This window comes from Sinohyriopsis cumingii, chromosome 8 (genome assembly GCF_028554795.1).
Source record: "Sinohyriopsis cumingii isolate HCF-2022 chromosome 8, ASM2855479v2, whole genome shotgun sequence".
Classification (NCBI taxonomy): domain Eukaryota; kingdom Metazoa; phylum Mollusca; class Bivalvia; order Unionida; family Unionidae; genus Sinohyriopsis; species Sinohyriopsis cumingii.
In genome coordinates, this window is record NC_142968.1 from 75,092,916 (window position 1) to 75,112,905 (window position 19,990).

At 43.3% G+C, this 19,990-nt stretch overlaps 1 protein-coding gene across 2 annotated transcripts in view; it reads right to left on the reverse strand.

The window, feature by feature from the left end:
• LOC149793845 (uncharacterized) overlaps window positions 1–19,990 on the reverse strand; it is a 42,686-nt gene that overhangs the window by 5,552 nt on the left and 17,144 nt on the right. For both annotated transcript variants that reach the window (XM_089966478.1, XM_089966477.1), the window contains exons 3-4: window positions 720–771; window positions 96–131 (exon numbers count right to left, since the gene is read on the reverse strand). In XM_089966478.1, coding sequence (XP_089822604.1) covers window positions 96–131; window positions 720–771 — 88 coding nt within the window. The remainder of the gene's footprint in view (window positions 1–95; window positions 132–719; window positions 772–19,990) is intronic.

Sequence of the window (19,990 nt, forward strand, 5' to 3'; positions counted from 1 at the left end):
GGCAAAACTTCCTTTTGTGCTCTCATCAGTCAAGAGCTTTATTTTCAAGGAAACGAACCGAAATGTTCAGAATGTACATTCGATATACGACTTACCGGTTGTTCCTTTATCTCCAACGTCGCCAGTTGGGCCTGTATTTACACAAATGCGCTTGTCAAAACAATGTTCAGTTTCAAAGAATAACGTAATTAATACATAATGTAAAAAGAGTGACAACATAGATATATACATTTTCACTATAATATATATATTGTTTTGGAGTGTATAGGAATACACAAACTACACAAAAATACGATCTAGACAACAACACCTATTGAAATTATTACATTCTTTGTAATTCGAAGACATTATTATACTAAGTAATACAGGTAATCTAGGGAGTTTTCAATACTGAGTTCAATGTGCCTACTGTGCTAAGATAAAATTGATAGATCAAAATCAACTTAATAAGCTAAATATTTCGTTGGAAGAAAAGCATGTGTGTGTAGGTCAAGAAAACTATCTCTTACTCTGTGAATAACAAGTCCCTATATATATCCACTCATGAAAGGTAAAGTCGAATCTGTGGTAAACAAAATCAGTTTACAATGCAAATCAATAAAGTATCCAAATGGATAATTTCTTACAGAATTACATAGTTAATATATGATCCATTTTAGCAACCAGTTCCTAAAGATCATTTGTTACAAAAATCTGAAAAACTACAAACCTTGTCTTACCTGGTACACATATATTGGAATGGTTGGTACAATAGGTCTCAAAGATATGTTCCTGTTTTTAGGAATAAGACATGTTTATTGGGAAGAATTATCAGCAATGATTAGGAAATAAGGAAAATATTGAATTCACTGGTTATCTTCCCATTTTATGTTCCTCATTGTATTGCATTCATGTACATAATGCTTAATTTTTTGTAAACTAAGTAGCACTTTGTATCACTACTTACTTTCAAGCACAAGTAGTGAATGGGGCCACCATAGGGACAATGGGACTTACCATTAAAAACACCCCTGGGCCACTATAGGGACTATGTAAATTTAACATGGGCAATATTGTCATACCACTATAGGGACAATGGAATTTAACATGGGAATAGATTTTGGGCTTGTCTAGGGACAAGGGGAATTTAACATGGGAGAAAAAAAAACTACTTTAGGGATAAGGGGAATTGAACATGGGAGAATAAAAATAGCAATTCTAGGGACAAGGGGAATTGAACATGGGAATAGAGTTTGGGTCTGTTGAGCGACTAGGGGAAATGGAACAGGGTCGAGACCCTATTTTAATATGGTTCCGACCTGATGGGTCTATGGAAATGGAACATACGAAAATTGAAACAGGGAGGGGTCTCTATTTTTTTTTTAAAAATAAAAAAATAAAAAATGGGGTAGGCAATTGAAAGTCTATCTCTTTTCGAGACATTGGAGTGGCCCTGAAAAGGGCCTTTGGGTTTATGTTAATATGCCCTTAGCATAAAGGGCATCTGCAACATCTTCTTCGTCTTAGGCTTCGTCTAATGGTAGGTCCATATACTAAAACTCTTTTGAGGCATCCTTGCCTTTCCACGTAAATCCTACGTATCCACAGGCTGGTGTCGGTCCTATAGACAACTGTCCACTTGGATCGGACATACATCGGTATGTCCGTCCTGAACATCATCGAAGACACAAGCGTAGAAGATTGAACGTCGGTCCACATGTTGAGGCGCCGAGAACAGGTGAATCAATGCAGTGAACTGCGCTTATTTATAGCTAGAGGAAGGATTGAAACGGATTGAGTTCATTGACCAATCCAAAACACGCGTTACAAAATTCAGTCAGCCCACGTCCAATCGGAAGAGAGCAGTCTGTGACGTCACGTGGTCTATATAGATTCGCTAGCGCCTGTGTGCAGTCAATCCATGTGACAGTTTTTTCAACATGACGGAAACTCAGAAAACGATAAATTGGGGTGCCCCAGCAGTGGAGACCACCCAAGGGAACCCGGACTTACTTTCAGAAGAGGTGAATTGGGACTTTGTGGATTTTCTTACCTCGCAAGAATTTGTTCCGGAACCTTCGTCTCCTTCATTACCGCACGTGGAAAATTTTAGACAGAGACAGAAAGAAGAATTGGAGAAATTTATACAACAGCAAAAGGAAGTGGAACAAGCTTTTCTCCTACAGCAACAACAGCAAGAAGAAGAGGTAAGAAAAAAACAACAACAAGAAGAAGCAGCAGCAAAGAAACAAGGGTGTGAAAATCAAACGGTCACGGTACTGTTAGACATTTTAGCGGAGTTAAGAAGTCTGAAACAAATGTATCAGACTTCTTTATTACCACCGAAGAAACTACGACCTTCCCGAGCTAAACACTCCAACCCTGTGACTAAGCCTGCCGTGCCACCCTTAGTGATTTCAACCAAATCATCATCATCAACAGTACGCAGTCCAGAAGTAGGCCTTGGCCGTGGCAAAGGCTTACGACAGTTAAAGTTGATTGCTTAAACTCACCCCTACACCAAAAAAGGCCCTTTTCAGGGCCACCCACGTCTCTCGAAAAGAGATAGACTTTCAATTGCCAATAACTAAAAAAAAAAAACGTTTTACCCCTATAGTACGTGTGCATGAATGTGTGAGTGTACGTTCTTATTTTAAAATCAAAACCCAAAGACACTTACCTTTTTACACCTAATTTATTCTTTTATAAATATTTACAATCCAATTCATAATTCACAACAAAGCACTTTAAAAAGTTCATAGACTCCTTCTGTCTCATTGTTTAGTATCTGTTTTTTGAATTTCTTCACCGTTACAGTCTTTTCCTCCTCTTCCCCCTCACTTTCTTCCCTTCTTCTTTTCTTCTCCTGTTTCTTTTTCTTCACCTGTCTGCTTTCTTCCTCCTCTTCTTCTTCCTCTTCTTCCTCTGAAGAATCCCTCTCTTCTTCTGACTCCTCTTGTTTCTTTTTTGGGCAATCTGGAGACCAATGTACTTTTTCTTGACAATAATAACAGGTATCTTGACTTTTGTCTTTTCTAACCCCTTTTTTTCTTTTTTGACGGTCTGGACACTCTGAAGACCAATGCCCTTTCTTCTGACCGATATAGCAAGTATCTTGACTTTAATCTCGCAAGGAAGGAGAGTAGTCTGTCGGCTGGTCTGAAGAGAATTTTCTAATGACCCCTCGCAAAGCCCTGATGAAACGTTCGATTTGTGTAGTCTCTTCCATCGTTGTGCTCGCTTTGTGACTGAAATGAATAGTGAAAGGACAAGACACACACCCTTTTATATACGCTGGTCTGCCATGACTATAAATTAGTCCATGGTGTTTAAACTTTAGTCATTTGACGTTTTGCTATCAAGATGAAACGATCCAATTCATTCAAGAAGAAAGAAGAAGAAAGTAAGAGGCAGAAACGTGATCTATCGCCTCGTACCAGGGCTGAAGTCTTAGCACAAATTCATGCCAGTGATTTTGAAGAGGACATGAGTGAAACAGAATCGGAACCCTCTAAACAAAGTTCACCGCCCTTAGTCAACCCTGAAAAGTACTATGACATTCGAGAGACGGAAAAGCGTCCATCTAGAAAATTTAGAACCACGGCTTACAAATACACGGTGAAGTTTAAAGATTTCAAGTCCGACGTACCGTTAGAGAACGCAGAAGGGTTCATCACCGACATGTGGGATTCTTTGCTTGCCACACTCAAGCGACAATGTCAACCCAAAGAAGGCGATCGCTTGAGACTTTCCATACAACACGACGGTTTGAAATCCCTGTTTGGATCGAGTTTAGGAGCCCTGCAGAATTGACCGCTTCCAAAGTCATGGACAAGATTCAACACGTGCAACAATCCAATGACCAGTTTGACATCACCGATGGAAAAGCCACACTGGACATGACCCACGTCTCTCCTCCTCAAGGGACTGGCCGCAAAAAGGTCTTATTGGTGAACGACCTTCGCACCACCAAAAAGAGCCTCGTCCGAATTAACAACCCTCAGGACCAGATGTGTTTAGCCCGTGCCATCGTGGTGGGACGAACCTATGCCAGCAAAAACGACACGACAGAATGGAAAAGAGCCTGGGAGAACATTCGAAAATCTGACCGAGCCAAACAACGAAACGAAGCAGAACTCCTGTTGCAACAAGCCGACTTGCCCAAAGACAAACCCTGTGGCATTCCTGAAATGCAAAAATTGCAAGATATCCTAGCTCCACGCCTCACCTTGAAAGTGTACCCTCAAGAAGTACGCGGGCCTCTGTTGTTTCGAGGCCAAGACTTTAAAGATGGAAAATACATTCACGTCTATCATCACGATCACCATTTTGATATCATTATCAGTATCACTGGATTCCTGGGATACAGATATTATTGTGAGAAATGTGACTATGGTTATAACAATTTAGAGCAACACAAGCATTGTGGATCGAAATACTCAGGATGTTTGCCTCTCCACCCTGTCTGAGCGAAGGACAAGAACCAGTGCATTGTTCAACTTATCTGCGCACGTTTGTCAGCCCTGCCTGTTACCAACAACATTTGAAGATGCAAGGTTCACAGAAGAAATGTGCTTGTCAACTCCTGAGATTGTGCCCTACGTGTGGACAAGGCATACGTACCAATAGTACCAAGGCACACGTATGTTCAGGAAAGAAAAAATGTCACATTTGTCACCACATCGTGGACTTGGAACACCAATGCTACGTGCAAAAATACCAATCCCAACCAGAGAAAGAAGACGGTCAAAAGAAGAAAGGCAATTTCATCTTTTTCGATTTCGAATGCATGCAAGAGACTGGCATTCACATTCCTAATTTCTGCGTGGCTCATCGAGCGTGCGAAGAGTGCATTCAAGAACCTATTTTCAGTCATTGCCCTCACTGCAGCAAGATTCCTGGAGGGCGTGAAAAAATCTTTCGAGGACCGAACACGCTAGCCGATTTCGCACAATGGGTCTTAGACCCCATCGACAAGACGTGGAGCAAAGAGGACATCGAACGTTACGGAGATTGTCATCGCCAGGCCACAGTGATGGCTCACAATTTCTCCGGATACGATGGACAGTTTCTTTTGAGATACTATACGGAACATGGCACCGAACGTCCTAAAGTCACTTTGAAGGGAGCCAAAATCATTTTCATGCAAGTGGGACAAGTACAGTTTAAAGATTCGATGAGCTATTTGGCCATGCCTTTGAGTCGAATGCCTAAAACGTTTGGAATGACAGAAATGGCTAAAGGGTACTTTCCACACTTTTTCAATACGGAAGCCAATCAACACGCCGTTCTACCCCATTTGTCTGAGGCTCACTATTACGACCCCGACAACATGCGTACCGAACAACGAGAAGCTTTCTACGCTTGGTACCAGGCTCACGCCTCTGACCCTTTCGACTTTCAGGAAGAAATGCTAAAGTATTGTCGTTCCGACGTGGACATTTTACGTCGATGCTATGGAAAATTTCGAGAACTGTTCATGGAACACGGAGGGGTCGATCCTTTGAAAGAAGCTTGTACCATTGCCAAAGCGTGTTCCTTAGTGTACCGGCAAAGATTCATGCCTGAAAACACCGTGGCTGTCATCAGTCCTCAAATTACCAATTATGTCAAACGTCAATACTCGGTCAAAGCCCTACGTTGGTTACATTACTTGTGCGACAAGGAAGACAAGTGGATTCAGCATGTCCGCAACGGGGGGGGGGGGGGGCGAAAAGACCATTGGAACGCATTCGGTCGATGGCTGGGACTTAGAAAACCCCAAGATCGTGTACGAGTTTAACGGTTGCTTATTTAACGGATGTCTCGTCTGTTACCCTGATCGTGGCACTAAAAATCAGTTTTTACAACGAACCATGCAAGACTTGTACCAGGCCACTTGTCAGCGACGCCTAAAGTTAGAACAGCAAGGATACCAAGTGGTGGAAATGTGGGAACACGAGTACGATCACCGTTTGAAACCGATCCCGAGTTTTAACGCCTCGTGGAAAGTTACCAGTTCATGGACCCCCTGAACCCGAGGGATAGTTTGTACGGAGGAAGGACCAATGCCACCTGTTTGCTGTACCAAGTTGACGAAGAGAAAGGAGAAGAAATCAGATACTTGCACGTGTGTTCGCTGTATCCCTACGTGTGCAAATATTGTCGCTTTCTTGCAGGGCACCCGCAATTGTTCACCGAACACATCGACCTGAAAAACATTCGACAATACGAAGGTTTGATCAAGTGCAAAGTTTTGCCTCCCAAGGACTTTTACCATCCCGTGTTACCTCACCATTGTCAAGGCAAACTGATGTTTCCTTTGTGCTGTACTTGTGCCGAAACGTGCAACCAAGACCAACCTTGTCAGCACACCCAGGAAGAACGGGCCTTGACGGGAACCTGGGTCAGCGTAGAATTGTTCAAAGCTTTGGACATGGGATACCAACTGTTAGAAGTGTACGAAATTTGCAACTTTCCCAAGACACAACAATACCACAAGGGTGACCCCACGCAGAAAGGTATTTCGCAGACTACGTGGATGCCTTTTTGAAACTGAAGCAAGAAGCCAGTGGTTATCCGTCCAGGTGTCACACTCCCGAAGACCAAATACAATTCAAAGAGAAATACTGGGCACAAGAAGGCATTACTTTAGATCACATCGAGAAAAACGAAGGCAGGCGATCGTTTGCCAAAGTGATGTTAAATTGCTTGTGGGGTAAAATGGCACAACGACCGTGTTTACCCAAGACGGTATATTTGACGGAACCTTCCCGCTACTTCCAGATGATTCACGACAAAACCAAATTCATCAAACAGGTGGACGTCGTTCGCGAGAATTTGATCTTGGTCATTTTCGAAGAAGATCTGGACTTTGTAGAAGATGACCCCTTTGGAAATGTCATCATTGCGGCTTACGTGACAGCTCATGCTCGCTTAAAATTGTACGAAGCTTTAGAACTGTTAGGGGAACGTGTCCTGTACTTTGACATGAAGAGTTGCATTTACATCGATCACCCGAGGTCAACAGCACCCTGACATCGAAGGAGACCGTTTAGGAGCCTGGACAGACGAGCACCCCGACGACAAGATTCTAAGTTTCGTGAGTGGTGGTCCAAAAAATTACGGCTACGAATACCGGGACAAACAAGGAGAAGTGCACACGAAGTGTAAAGTGTAAGGATTGATTCTGAATTATCGCACCAGTCGAGTGGTCAACTTTGGGGTATTGAAAGAAGCCTTGCAGTCTAGAGAGGATGAACACTTTAAAGTGACCACCTACCAGCCGAACAAGATTGTACGTTTACCCACTCACCACATCGTCAGTCGACCTTTGGAAAAAGTCTATCATATCATCTACCAGAAGCGAGTGCGACTTCCCAATCATTTCACCTTACCGTATGGACACGTCGGTATTGGTCTGTATATAAAAAGGAACCCTAGGCAAGATCGATAGTTCATTGTGACTACCAAGACCAAGCGAACAAGATGAATACTTTCAGAGAAACAAAAAACAAGTTCAGGAAGGCACAATTCAAGTTTGGGGCTTCTGAAGTGGAATGCGATTGTGAGCCTTGCGATGGGAACGATGCTATACGCTGTGACCTTAGCGATGCCGTAAAGCATCATGGGAACTTTGTTCTCACTACCCCATCATGGAAAGTGATGCTGTGCGTGTCAAACCTGAGGGATGCGAAAGCGATGCCGCTCGTCCTCTTGGACACTTTACTGGGTTTCGTTTTAAAGGTGAATGTCCACCTTCACGTCTACCCCCCTACGGATGTCATCCAGCCCTGAGCAAACTCCTGTCCATGTCACCCAACCCTCATCGAAACGAACCTGTGAAAGAAGAATATTCGTTTCCTGTGCGCTTGTCGGAATACTGCGACTTTGAAAATCGTCTTCAATCGTTCAAAGGAAAATGACCTAAGCATCTGGGAGGACCGACCCCTGAAGAATTAGCCAGAGCCGGATTTTTCTACTTGGGCGAAGGGGATAAAGTCAAGTGCTTCAGTTGCGGTGTCTCACTTCATCACTGGGAACCGCAAGATTCGGCCTACGTAGAACATGCTCGTTGGTCACCGAATTGTCATTACTTACCCTTAGTGGGACCGAGACATTGAAGTAACTTACCATGTCGTTGAAGAAGAAGAAACCAGATTAGCTAGGAGTCAAATGTTGGACATCACCGAGAACAGTATTTAAACTCCATTTCAAAAACGATATTGAATCATTACCTATAGAACTGCAAGAGAAAATTTACAAGGAAGTTTGGCAGGGACTTGCCAGAGTGAAATCTCAATGGGTAACTGTAGAACTTTTGTGCCGAGAAATTCACAAGAGGAAAGTGAAAAAAGTCAATCAATGTGTTAGATTTCTCTGGGTCAAGGGTGCATTCATCCTATTATATTACTCTAAACCGTTTACATCAAAAGAGTTCAGTGACATTCTTGAACGTTACCCTGAATGACAGTGGTCAGAAATTACTCACTATGTGGATTACTTTTGCTCTAGAAGAAGATTGTGAATTGTACTGACTGACCTATTCATGGATACTTTTCAAGAGAACATTTGTGCTTTGCCTGTGGAGTTGAGAGAACGCATTTACCGAGAGCTGGTCAAAATACAAGTCAAACGTAAAGAACAATTGCATCCGTTACGTCACCGGTGTTTGAACCACTGGTACCTGAATGCTATACAAGGACTGATTCAGTTGAAAGTGTTCCATTGGACAGACATTGATCAACGACCCCCTAGTTTTAAAAATGATTGGTTTGCTATTGATGATTCTATTTACTACATTGTAAACTTACTGCATCGAATTCCAGAGGAAGAGTTAACGAATTACCAACATCTTTTACGGAATGTCAACTTAGTGAAAGAGGAAACTTCTGAACGAATTGTAATGTGTAAATTAATGACTAAACGATTTAAATTCGACACTGAAGTAAAACCATGTCTGTGCAAACAGTACATTTCTTGTGTCAGAAAGAGGATTTAGTATGACCTGTTCATGGATACTTTACAAGAGAACATTCGTGCTTTGCCTGTGGAGTTGAGAGAACGCACCTACCAAGAGCTGGTCAAAATTCAAGTCAAACGTAAAGAACAGTTGCATCCGTTACGTCACCAGATGTTTAACCACTGGTACCTGAATGGTATAAAAGAACTGATTCGTCAGAAATAGTTTCAGTGGTCAGACCTTGTTCAACACTTTGAGTTAGTGAATGAACGAAATGTTTGTAATTTTGGTTACTTCGAGATTCACCTAGAGCAACGCATTGAGGAAGACAAGTTAAAGGATTACTAACATATTTTACGTGGAATCTGCTTAGCGGATGAGGAAACATCTAAACAAACTCTGAAGTGTAGGTTACAGTATGCAAGATTTAGATTCCCCACTGGAGAACGAAGATGTCTAGTTAGAAAGTACCTTTATTGCTTTCGAAATAAAGAGACTTCAAAATCAGGAATCCATGCCACGGCTTATGTCACAAGTGATTGAACAGATTCCGTGGAAGGAACTCAATGACCATATTCAAACCGTGGATCATTGCCATCAATTATTACAAGAACTGTATCCGTTCAATTTGGGACGACGCATAGTGTGTGTCTTAGTGACTTGTTTTTTGGGATTTCGTTTACCAGCCGATTCCTTGTGGACTCTTTACGAACAGTATTTACCACCCCATTCAACATGAAAGTGGTGCCTTTAAATGTTCATGAGACACTCATTTTGCTCAAAGCCTTGCGTTTTCATGTGGATACTTCTCGACCTCTACGGGAAAAAAAGATTCGTCAACTTTTAGCTACCCAAGACGTGTATGACGATGTGTGTGCAACTTGTGACTTACACCCCCATTGGACAGATGTCCGTGCCTGGAAAAAAGGGGGTTTTGAAGCTTGGACCCAAGAAGTGGCCCAGTATGCACGAGAGTTGTTCAAGTAAAAAAGTTACTTTTCAACCTGTGTTGGTGACGGTACCAGAAGAAGAACCCGTCACCCAGGACAGGACTGTCGTGGACATGCCTGAAAGACCTTTTTGGGAGGACACTTGCGTGACCTTACCCCCTATAGAACTGGTCAGAACATTACCCAAAACATGTTGTACAGACACTTGTGTTTATTCCACGTTAATGGTTTTCATGTGCCTTTTATGGTTGTACTTAAGCCTTTGGCTTTTATGTATTTTTGTCTTTCGTGTTCATGTTTAAAACATTCAATAAACGTGTTCTGAAAAAGTATATAAACTCTTGTCTTGTCTGGTTTCGTGTCACAAGTGACATTCCTAACACTATGGCTGCCTCTGCTGTCTCTGCCCCCTCTTCCTCCACTGTCAAAGTCATCGACGAATACTTAGATCGTGCCAGTTGGGAGGCTTTGTATCTTCGCCATCCCTTTAACATGCTCATTGCTGGACCTAGCGGTTCAGGCAAAACCGAATTCGTCGAACGTTTGATCGAACATAAACATCATTTGATCGATCGACCACCTCAGCGCATCGTGTGGTGTTACAAAGAGTGGCAATCGGCGTACAGCCTCTTGCGAGAAAGTCAAGGCGATTCCATCGTGTTTGTGGAAGGCGTTCCTCAAGAAGACGACGGCATCGACTCTGACTCCCGTCACACCCATTGTGTCATTTTTGACGACATGTTAGGAGAAGACGAAGAAAAAATTAAACTGTGGTTCACGCGCAAAGGGCATCATCGTAATGCCAGTGTCGTTTACATCACCCAAAATTTGTTTGAACAAAGCAAAGCCCATCGCACCATCAGTCTCAATGCACATTACGTGGTCTTGTTTAAAAGCCCTCGAGATAAATCGCAACTGCAAGTCTTAGCCAAACAGTTAGGAACACCTTGGCTGACTCAGGCGTACGATGATGCCACTCAAACTCCGCACGCTTATTTACTCGTCGATTTCAAACCTACAACCCCCGATGACTTGCGATTTCGTACCCAATTGTTTCACCACTGGGGCAAAGACGGAGGGCCTGTCCTGTACACGTCTCCGTCCTCGACTTAATTTCACTCAACAAAAAAAATCTATAAAAACCTCAAACACTTCGTCTGTCTCACACAGCGTCAACATGACGTCCCTTCAATCACATCTCCCCGTCAAATTGATTCGTGCCTTGTATGGCATCAGTCGAGAAAAAAATCCACAAATACGAGTTCGTGTCTTAGACGCCAGTCTCAAAGAAGTCTCACGATGGTTCACGGTGACGGCACGTCAATTACTGCAAGGGATCATTCAGATTCCTCGTCAAACCAAACGCTATTTTGATCGAAACAAAGTCGCTTTGACCCAACTGGCCGATCCCCGCATCGACACTCAAACCAAAAAACAAATCATTTTGAAACCTGGAGGGAGCGGTACTCTAGAAGGGGTCATCATTCGCTCTCTCTTAAGATGGGATCCTAATGCCCCCAAAGTTCTCCCCAAGAAAAAAGTCAAACGAAGCTCCAAGAAGAAGAAAAAGAGCCACGCTGTCAAGACCAGGTCCCCAAGGAGACCTGTGTCTTCAAGAACTTCTCCAGTGGCGGGACCCTCCTCTTACCAGACACCACCCCGGAAAAAGAAAAGTCCCCAGAAAAAGAAGAAGAGAAAAAGTCCCCAGAAAAAGAAAAGTCCACAAAAAACAAGCCGCAAGAGAGGCACTTCGGCCATGACGCAACCTTACACTCGCAAACCACGACATGCAACGGCGGTGACTGCGTCTCCGGTAGCCTCAGCTTCATTCACTTCTCCAATGATGACACCAAGAACTGAAGAGTACTTGGAGACGTTGATCACACCAAGAACTTCTCCGCTGATGACTCCAAGAACTTCTCCAGTGGCAGGACCCTCCAATTTAGTGGCAGTGGCTGCTGCTTACAAAGTACCTTCTCCCAAAATCAAAGTTCAAGAAAGATCGGGAATGTTACAAAGTTTACTGGATTTGTCCAAGCAAGAACTGGCTCGATTTAGTCCGTTACGTACCCCTGCATGACGTGTCATGCCTGTTCTGAAGTCAATACGACGTAAAGACAATCAGTGGCGACGCGTTCCAGTATAAAAAAGATGTGTGACCGAGTATCAGTGTTTTGGTGCTCCTGAAGATGTCACCCTCCAGAAAACATCCCTCGTCTAAACAACCCCAAGGAAAGAAAAGGAAAGGACTGCCTCCTCGTTTAGTCAAACATGGGGACATGTTATCTGTCCTGTCCAAAGCTTCTCCACCCCTACGAAAAAAACTCATTCAATCAGCCTCCAAAGAGGTCATCGATACCGTGTGCGAATGTTGTTTGAACGTCTTGAAAGGCACGATCCCTTTGTCCAAACACCAGAAACAATGCTTAGGCAAACATCGTCACGTTCTTCGCCAAATGGTTCAAAAGAAAATTCCCATCGGACAAAAGAAGAAGATGTTGGTCCAACGTGGAGGCATTTTACCCCCCTTGTTAGGCCCATTACTGAAAGGAGTCTTGGGAACCATCTTGGGGGGACTGATGGGAGCAAGATAAAAAGGCCCTCTGAAGTCCCAAGATCTCAGAATTGACCCCTGACATCCCATGGAAGGACGAAAACTAGCTTTAGTGCCTTACAAACGATGGATGGAATACCATCGTTGGCAAGAACAACGTACCCCGCATTTACCTCCCAATCCCAATTTGAGCGAGATGTCCCAGTTACAACACGAATTGCAGTCCTTAATGGATCGCCAAGATTTGTCCGAAACAGAAAAATCGCAAAATTACGGTCAACTCTTGCAACGACTGCAACTCTTTCACCAGAAAGCCTCAGACGAAACAGCTCTTCCCACTCTGAAAGATTTTAAGACCTTGATGAAATGTCCAGCACCATCACCACTACCAGTGACCAAGACAGAAAAAGGAGAAGAAGAAGAAGAGTTTGAAACTCCACCAGAAAAAGTACGCAAGTTAACAACACCACCTACCTCCAGAATTGGATGGATGAAAAAGATGATGACCACCCCTTCTTCATCACAAGAGAAAAAGAAAGTGAAGACAGAAGTGAAGACAGAAGTGAAACAAGAACCGATATCCCCCGCTCAGACATCTTCCTCTACGACACCTATTGCTGGTCGCACACGCAAAGCATTGCAATCCAAGAAAATACCCCAAGAGAAAAAGAGTAGCATCCTCCAGGAGTGGGTGTCTTATTAACAAACAAACAAAAAATGGAAAAAGTGTTAGCCAGTATTTACTACGATCCATCCCATCCTGCAGGTTATGCAGGAGTTCAAAAATTGTATCGTGCTGCCAAAACGCGACTGAAAGGTCTCCGTTTACCTCAAGTGCAACGATGGTTACAAGAACAAGCTACTTACACTTTACACAAACCCATTCGACGCAAGTCTTCCAGAAGTCGCACACGAGTGGAAGGCATCGATCCGATTTAGCCGATGTCTCTCATTTGGCCAGCTACAATCGCGGCTACAAATATTTGTTTTGTGTCATCGACGTCTTTTCCAAATTTGCCTGGGTCGTGCCTTGACTTCCAAATCGAGCAGTGAGTTAGTGCGAGCCCTGCAACGAGTGTTGAAACAAAAGCGGTCGTCACCCTCTTCGATGGCAAACGGACAAAGGCACCGAATTTCTGAACCAAGCTTTCTAAAAAGAATTAAAGAAACGTGACATTCATTTTTTTACCACCGAGAATCCTGAAACCAAAGACAGCATCGTGGAACGTTTTCAACGCACTTTGAAAGAACGCATGTGGAAGTATTTTACGCATCACCACACTCTGAAGTACATCGACATCTTACCGCACCTGGTGCAAGCGTACAACCAATCTTGCCATCGAAGCATTGGACGTGCCCCGCAAGAAGTGACTCCCGAGAACGAAGTGTTGGTGTTTGAGCGCCTGTTTGGTACGTCCCCGACGAGGGCTGTCCCCAAGAAAAGTGGAGTGTTGACCGTAGGAGATTGGGTGCGCATTGGCAAAACCAAACGCACTTTCGACAAAGGTTACTTACCTAACTGGACTACCGAATTGTTTCGTGTCACTGGACGAGTGCATGGCCGTCATCCTGCCGTCTATATATTAGAAGACATGAACGGAGAAGTGCTCAAAGGAACGTTTAATTTGCCCGAGTTACAACGTGTCACCAAAAAAGAAGACGACGACGCGTCAAAGAAGTCAAAGTACGTTGGAAAGGATATCCACCCAGTGTTGATTCCTGGATCGACGCTTCGCAATTCATCGACTATAAAAAGAAGTGACCTTCATGCCCTTTCACACAGACGCAGCTACGTCGACCACTCCTTCACCCAGTTCTTCTCTGCAAGATTTACAGAAACAACCCTTGTGGGTGTGGTGTGGAGAACGTGTGCCTAAAACGCAAATCGTCTTTTTCTGCCAAATCTTCGTGGTGTATTGTGTCATCGGGGCAGCCATTGCCAATTTGAGTTTGCAACAAGGAGACAAACAATTGTGGACCATTTTATTAAGCAGTTGCATCGGTTACATGCTTCCCAATCCCTCCCTGAAATTCTCTTCCAACGGGAACAAGGGGAACCTTGTGTCCAGTGCCAGTGTCAGTCACCACTCCAACAACAACAACAACAACCCTATTTTGGGCGGAGACACTCCTCTGACGTCCAATAACCCCTCGGACAGCCACATAACTCTGGAATTATGAGTCACACTAACAACCAATTTTACTTAACCTAACCCAGTGACAGTTCTGTGGAGGTGTTTCCCAAGAACACGTTGTGCTGTTACACGGCCAAATTACCTCAGGCCATCCCATTAGATCACGAAGCCCATTGGGAAGTGGCTTTAGTAGAAATCATTCACCCGACCCAAGTCCTCAATGTCCTTCCCAATCAAAATTTTATTACGGTGGAAGTTCATGACGAGCCATTGCAACAGTACTTGGATACCCATGGCAAATATAACATCAAAATCCCTGGCACAAAAAATCAAAAGTGAACCACCTATCAGTTGTTCATTCCCCCAGGCTATTATTTTAGTGGTCAACATTTGGTGAGCACCATAGCCTCCAGGTTTAATGTCGTGTTTCAGAAAGCTTTGGAAAGTGTCAAAAAAAGTGTCACTCTGGAGTACCACAAAACAGCTCGTCGCTTCCTGATGAAATTTCCTGAGGGGGGTAAAATCATGTCTTTTTTATTTTGTCCTGAATTGTTTGCCATGTTGGGCGGGGACATGGAGTTGAGGAAGATAGTAGAACAAAAACACGAATTACCAGTCATTTCCGGCAACGATACTTTTGCCAAGTTTTTTCCTACCCCGGTAGAACTGAACCAAGGACTGAATTTGATGTTTGTGTACTCCGATGTGGTGGAGTATAACGTGGTGGGACACACCTCTGTGCCATTACTGCGTGTCGTTCCTTTCAAAGTGGATTCTGCCAAGGCCGCTGACGAGGAAGGTGGAAACACTTACCACGTCCACCGCGAATTTGTACATCCTCACTATTTCCTTGTGAGCAAGTCGTATTTTGACACGGTCAACATTGCTATAGAAGGAGATCTGGGACAAAATATTCCATTCACCAAAGGAAAAGTCACGGTGAAACTCCATTTTCGAAAACGGTTCTCTCACGACTCGTAAGTCATGTATCCAGTGTACCGAGGGGTTGCTCGACAGCGAGGACACGGTTTAGGAGATATGCTAAATTCGGCTTTTCGTTCGGTGGCTCCGGTGTTGAAACCGATGGTGACACGCGGATTGCACACCTTGAAAGATCCGGCACTGACGCAAGGCAAAGAATTTCTCCAAAATATCATCATCGACAAACAAAATCCCAAAGAAGCTTTCTTAAGGGCAGGCAAAAATGTCTTGTTGCAAACGGGTAAAGACCTTTTGGCCGACGAGACACACCTATAAATGCTCTGCACGCTACCGAGTCAGGCATTCAGCAAGGACAAGGTACAAAGAGACGACGAAGAAAACACGCTTTCACCAGACTTCACACGTCTAAAGCTAGAAAGGCAAAGAAAAGAAGAACCGTTCGAGACTTAGACGTTTTCGATTATTGAGAAACAGAAAAAAAAATGATGCACCGAGAGTCTTGCGCCTGTTCCAAGTCGGAACTGGATCTGTTCGCCATGCCCCCCACCATGATGACCATGCAAGAATCCCAGTGGGCGGAATTTCATCCCGTCTCCTCTTTGACGGATTCCGCTCCCATCGAGTTTGAAATCAAAGGACAGCCCGAAGATTACATCGATCTGAATAGCAGTTACTTGTACTTGAAAGTGAAAGTGATCAAACCACCCAAGGCTAACATAGACAATTAGTAGCTCCCGTCAATAATTTCATGCATTCCTTGTTTAGCGAGGTGGACCTGTATTTGAATAGCAAACTGGTCAGCAGCAGCATGGTTACTTCCCCTTACCAAGCGTTCCAGGAAAATCTCTTGACGTACGGAAAAGAAGCCAAGAACACTCATCTGGATGCTTCCGTGGTATGGAAACCTGACAAAGCGACTAAGTTCAACAGCATTACAGTTGCTGGGGATGCTCAAAATACAACGGGATTTGTAGAACGACGAACGAAAATTCATCTAAGTCGTAGTTTAGAACTGATGGATCGCTTGCATCTAGACATGTGGTTACAAGAAAAGTATTTGCTGAATGGGGTGGATAACCGCTTGAGACTGAATCGCAGCAGTGCCGCTTTCCATTTGATGGCTGCTGATGGTTCCACTTACAAAACCAAAATCGAAGAAGCCAGACTCTACGTGCGTCGTGTGGAAGTGTTACCTAAAGTGGGAAACGACGTCATTCAAACGTTGAGCAGAACGACCGCCAAGTATCCGATACGAAGAGTGGAAGTGAAAACGTTCACCATTCCTGCTGGACAGCGATCCATGATCGAAGATCATGTGTTCCAAGGACAGTTACCCAAACGTTTAATCCTTGGTATCGTCAAGAATTCAACCTTCAAAGGGGGCCTACCATGAAAATCCTTTCGAGTTTCATCATTACAATGTGTCCAAGATCGAAGTCAGTCGCGATGGTAAGACACTGTGTACCCGACCGTTTGAGCCTAAGTTTGGTGACAGGAATTACTTGAGGTCGTACTTGTCCCTGTACGAAGCCACCGGACAGTTAGAAACCAACACCAGTCACGGCATATCGTACGAGGATTACGAAGGAGGCTACGGTTTGTGGGCGTTTGATTTCACTCCAGACCAAGGCAGCGACGAGAGACATTTCCACCCTGTAAAATCCGGCCAGATTCGTGTGAAACTTCAGTTTACTAATCCTCTACCTGACACAGTGAACGTCCTCCTGTATGCAGAATTTGACAATACCTTAGAAATCAACAGTTTAAGAGAAGTCATTCTAGATTATTAGAAGCTATGGAGGACTGTTATCCCTCTTTACCAAGTGGAGAAACTTTGGACATGGAATGTGAGGAGACCGTGGAAGAAGAATCCCAAGACAAAGACGAAGAAGTTATCATGATGAAGTCAAGATGGCCAGAACAAGAAGCCCATTTAGTCTCCTGTTTTGCTACAGTCCTGGCAGATATAATGAAAGAATTGATCAAGGAAGAGTGCTAAGGATATCACAACGATCATCCCAGTCAAATTCAACACGACAAATGTCTGATGTTGAGTCAAGAAGAAAAATTGGACGAATATCTGAACAAAGCTTGGGGTCTCATCGAGACAGAATTCGTGTTGAACGAGTGGTATAAAGGCTTAGATAAACATTCTTCTCCTCCATTAACGTCTCTGGAGTGCCGTCGCATCGAATCTCTCTTTGACCAGAATAAGAAGTCGGAGCTAAACGCCTTTTACTTGTCAGACATTTTCAAGCAAAAAGTCAGGATCGAATTGATCACTTATCATTACCTGTGAAGAAGAAGAAAAACATACAAATGGATACCTGGGAACTTTATTATCTTTTGAACCACAGTTCGTACACGGCTTCTTGGAATCCTGTCGTCTGTGCTAAAGATGAACTGCCTCATCGCAAACCTCAAGACCATCAAGCTTATGTGATCAACACGGACGACAGTCATCTCCCAGAAACCCACTGGGTAGCCGTCTACTTTCCTCAAGAAGGATGTGTGGAATATTTCGATTCCTATGGACTGCCTCCTTTGGAAGACGATATCATTGACTTTATGAGAAGAAATGCTCAGACCACACGATTCAATAATGTGAAATTACAAGGCACAGATTCCTTGGTGCGTGAACAATATTGTGTGTATTTTCTGCATCATCGCAGCCTGGGCTATTCCTTAGAACATTTAGTGACTCATTTTGATCCTCGTTCTTCTTCTAGAAACGATGTGAAAGTAAATCAATGGTTTTGTGACCATTATGCTTATATTTTGTCTCAAGCTAGGAAACGTAGTGTCCATCAATGCCCTAATGACTTCCAACAGTGGAAATCACAATTTCATTCACAACGTTGTCAGCCTTGTCCAAAATAAAGTGTTATTTAAAAAATGTTTGATGTTTTATTGTTGGATTATTGTTAAAAATGTTAGAGTTGTTTGTTAGTGTTAAGTGATTTTTGAATAAAAAAATGTTTTGAAGAAAAAAATGCCTTTGTCTTTTGTTTGGCTATAATAATTTTGATTCATGCTCTTTGACTTCTTACTATCCCTCTCATGACACTCATTGAACGCAACGGCTCGAAAATCGTGGAGGGATGTTTTCCTTCATGTCCGCGCTTTAAGTTTAAAAACCGGAATAGTTTCCAGTCTAACCATCCATTGTCGACTCATCCTCCTACGAAGATGTGCTCCAAACTAGCTAAGCTAAACGAAGCCTACGTGAATTTGCATAGGGTCAGACACAGTTTGATACCGAAGCCTGAAGAGACAGAGAATGTAAGAATGCTAAAAGTCACTGAAGACATGATAGAAGAGCTCTTCAGAGAAGAAGCGAACAGGGAGAAAGAAGAATGGACAGAGAAGTACAGACTTCAGAAACAGCAGAGAGAGCAGTAACAGCAACAACAACAGCAGCAGCAGCAACCTGAACCTGACAGAGGCTTTGTCGACTGTCTTATCGACACCAAAGAGTTCTTCTTCTCTTTCCAAAGAATAAGACCTATCATCAGAAAGTCTATCGTCAGAGGACGTCGCATTCTTAGAAACTAAAAGATCGTCCTAGCTTCAACTTCGCACACAAAAAAAACAGCCCTTTTCAGGGCTACCCCAATCTCTAGAAAAGAAATAACAATAGATTTTCCAATGTGTGTATGTAGAGTAGTGTGAATATAAACACTCACTCTTTTCTGGTGTGATTGTATGTGTTTGTGATTGTAAGCGCTCAAGTACGTTTGTGTGGATAGTAGATTATTGGGTTTTGTAGGCGCTTAAGTTGGTTTGTGTGAATAGTAGATTTGGGTTTCATTTTAATGCTTTGCGTGTGTGAATAATAGATTTTGGGTTTGTTTATTGCTGCTTCACGTATGTGGATAGTATATTATTTTTAATGAAAATTTTTAAAATAGTAATAGATAGTAAAAAAGTGAGTGAGTGTTTCTTTTAGGTCCGCGCGTTGTTTGGTTATGATCTAGGTAAGATAAATTTTGTTTTGGGGATGTTTTCCTTCACGTCCGCGCTTTTAGTATAAATTGAAAATCGCTTGGCAGTCTAGCTTCCCTGTTCATTCGTTAACAAGACAATGAACACCAGAATAAGCAAACTTCTTGAACTCCAGATGCACCTGGAATATGCCAGGCGCATACTAAATGAACTGGCCGCGGAGGCCATCGTCGAAGAGGGAAGGATGAAAAAGGAGGAAAGAAGAAAAAAAGAAGAGGAGGAAAAGGAGAGAGGAAATTTCAGAATCCAGAGACAGAAGATTAGGATTCTGAAGCCACTCATCCCGCCTCTGCACTCCCAACAAAAAAAGTAAAAAGAGACTGGAGTAGAATATGTGTGTGTGGTGCCAGGCCTGGAAGGTGCCATCATTAACCAGGTGCCCTGGAGTTCAAAACAAACAGCCCTTTTCAGGGCTACCCAAACCTTTAGAAAAGAAATAACAATCCATTTGCCAGTGTTTGTATGTAGAGTAGTGTGAATATAA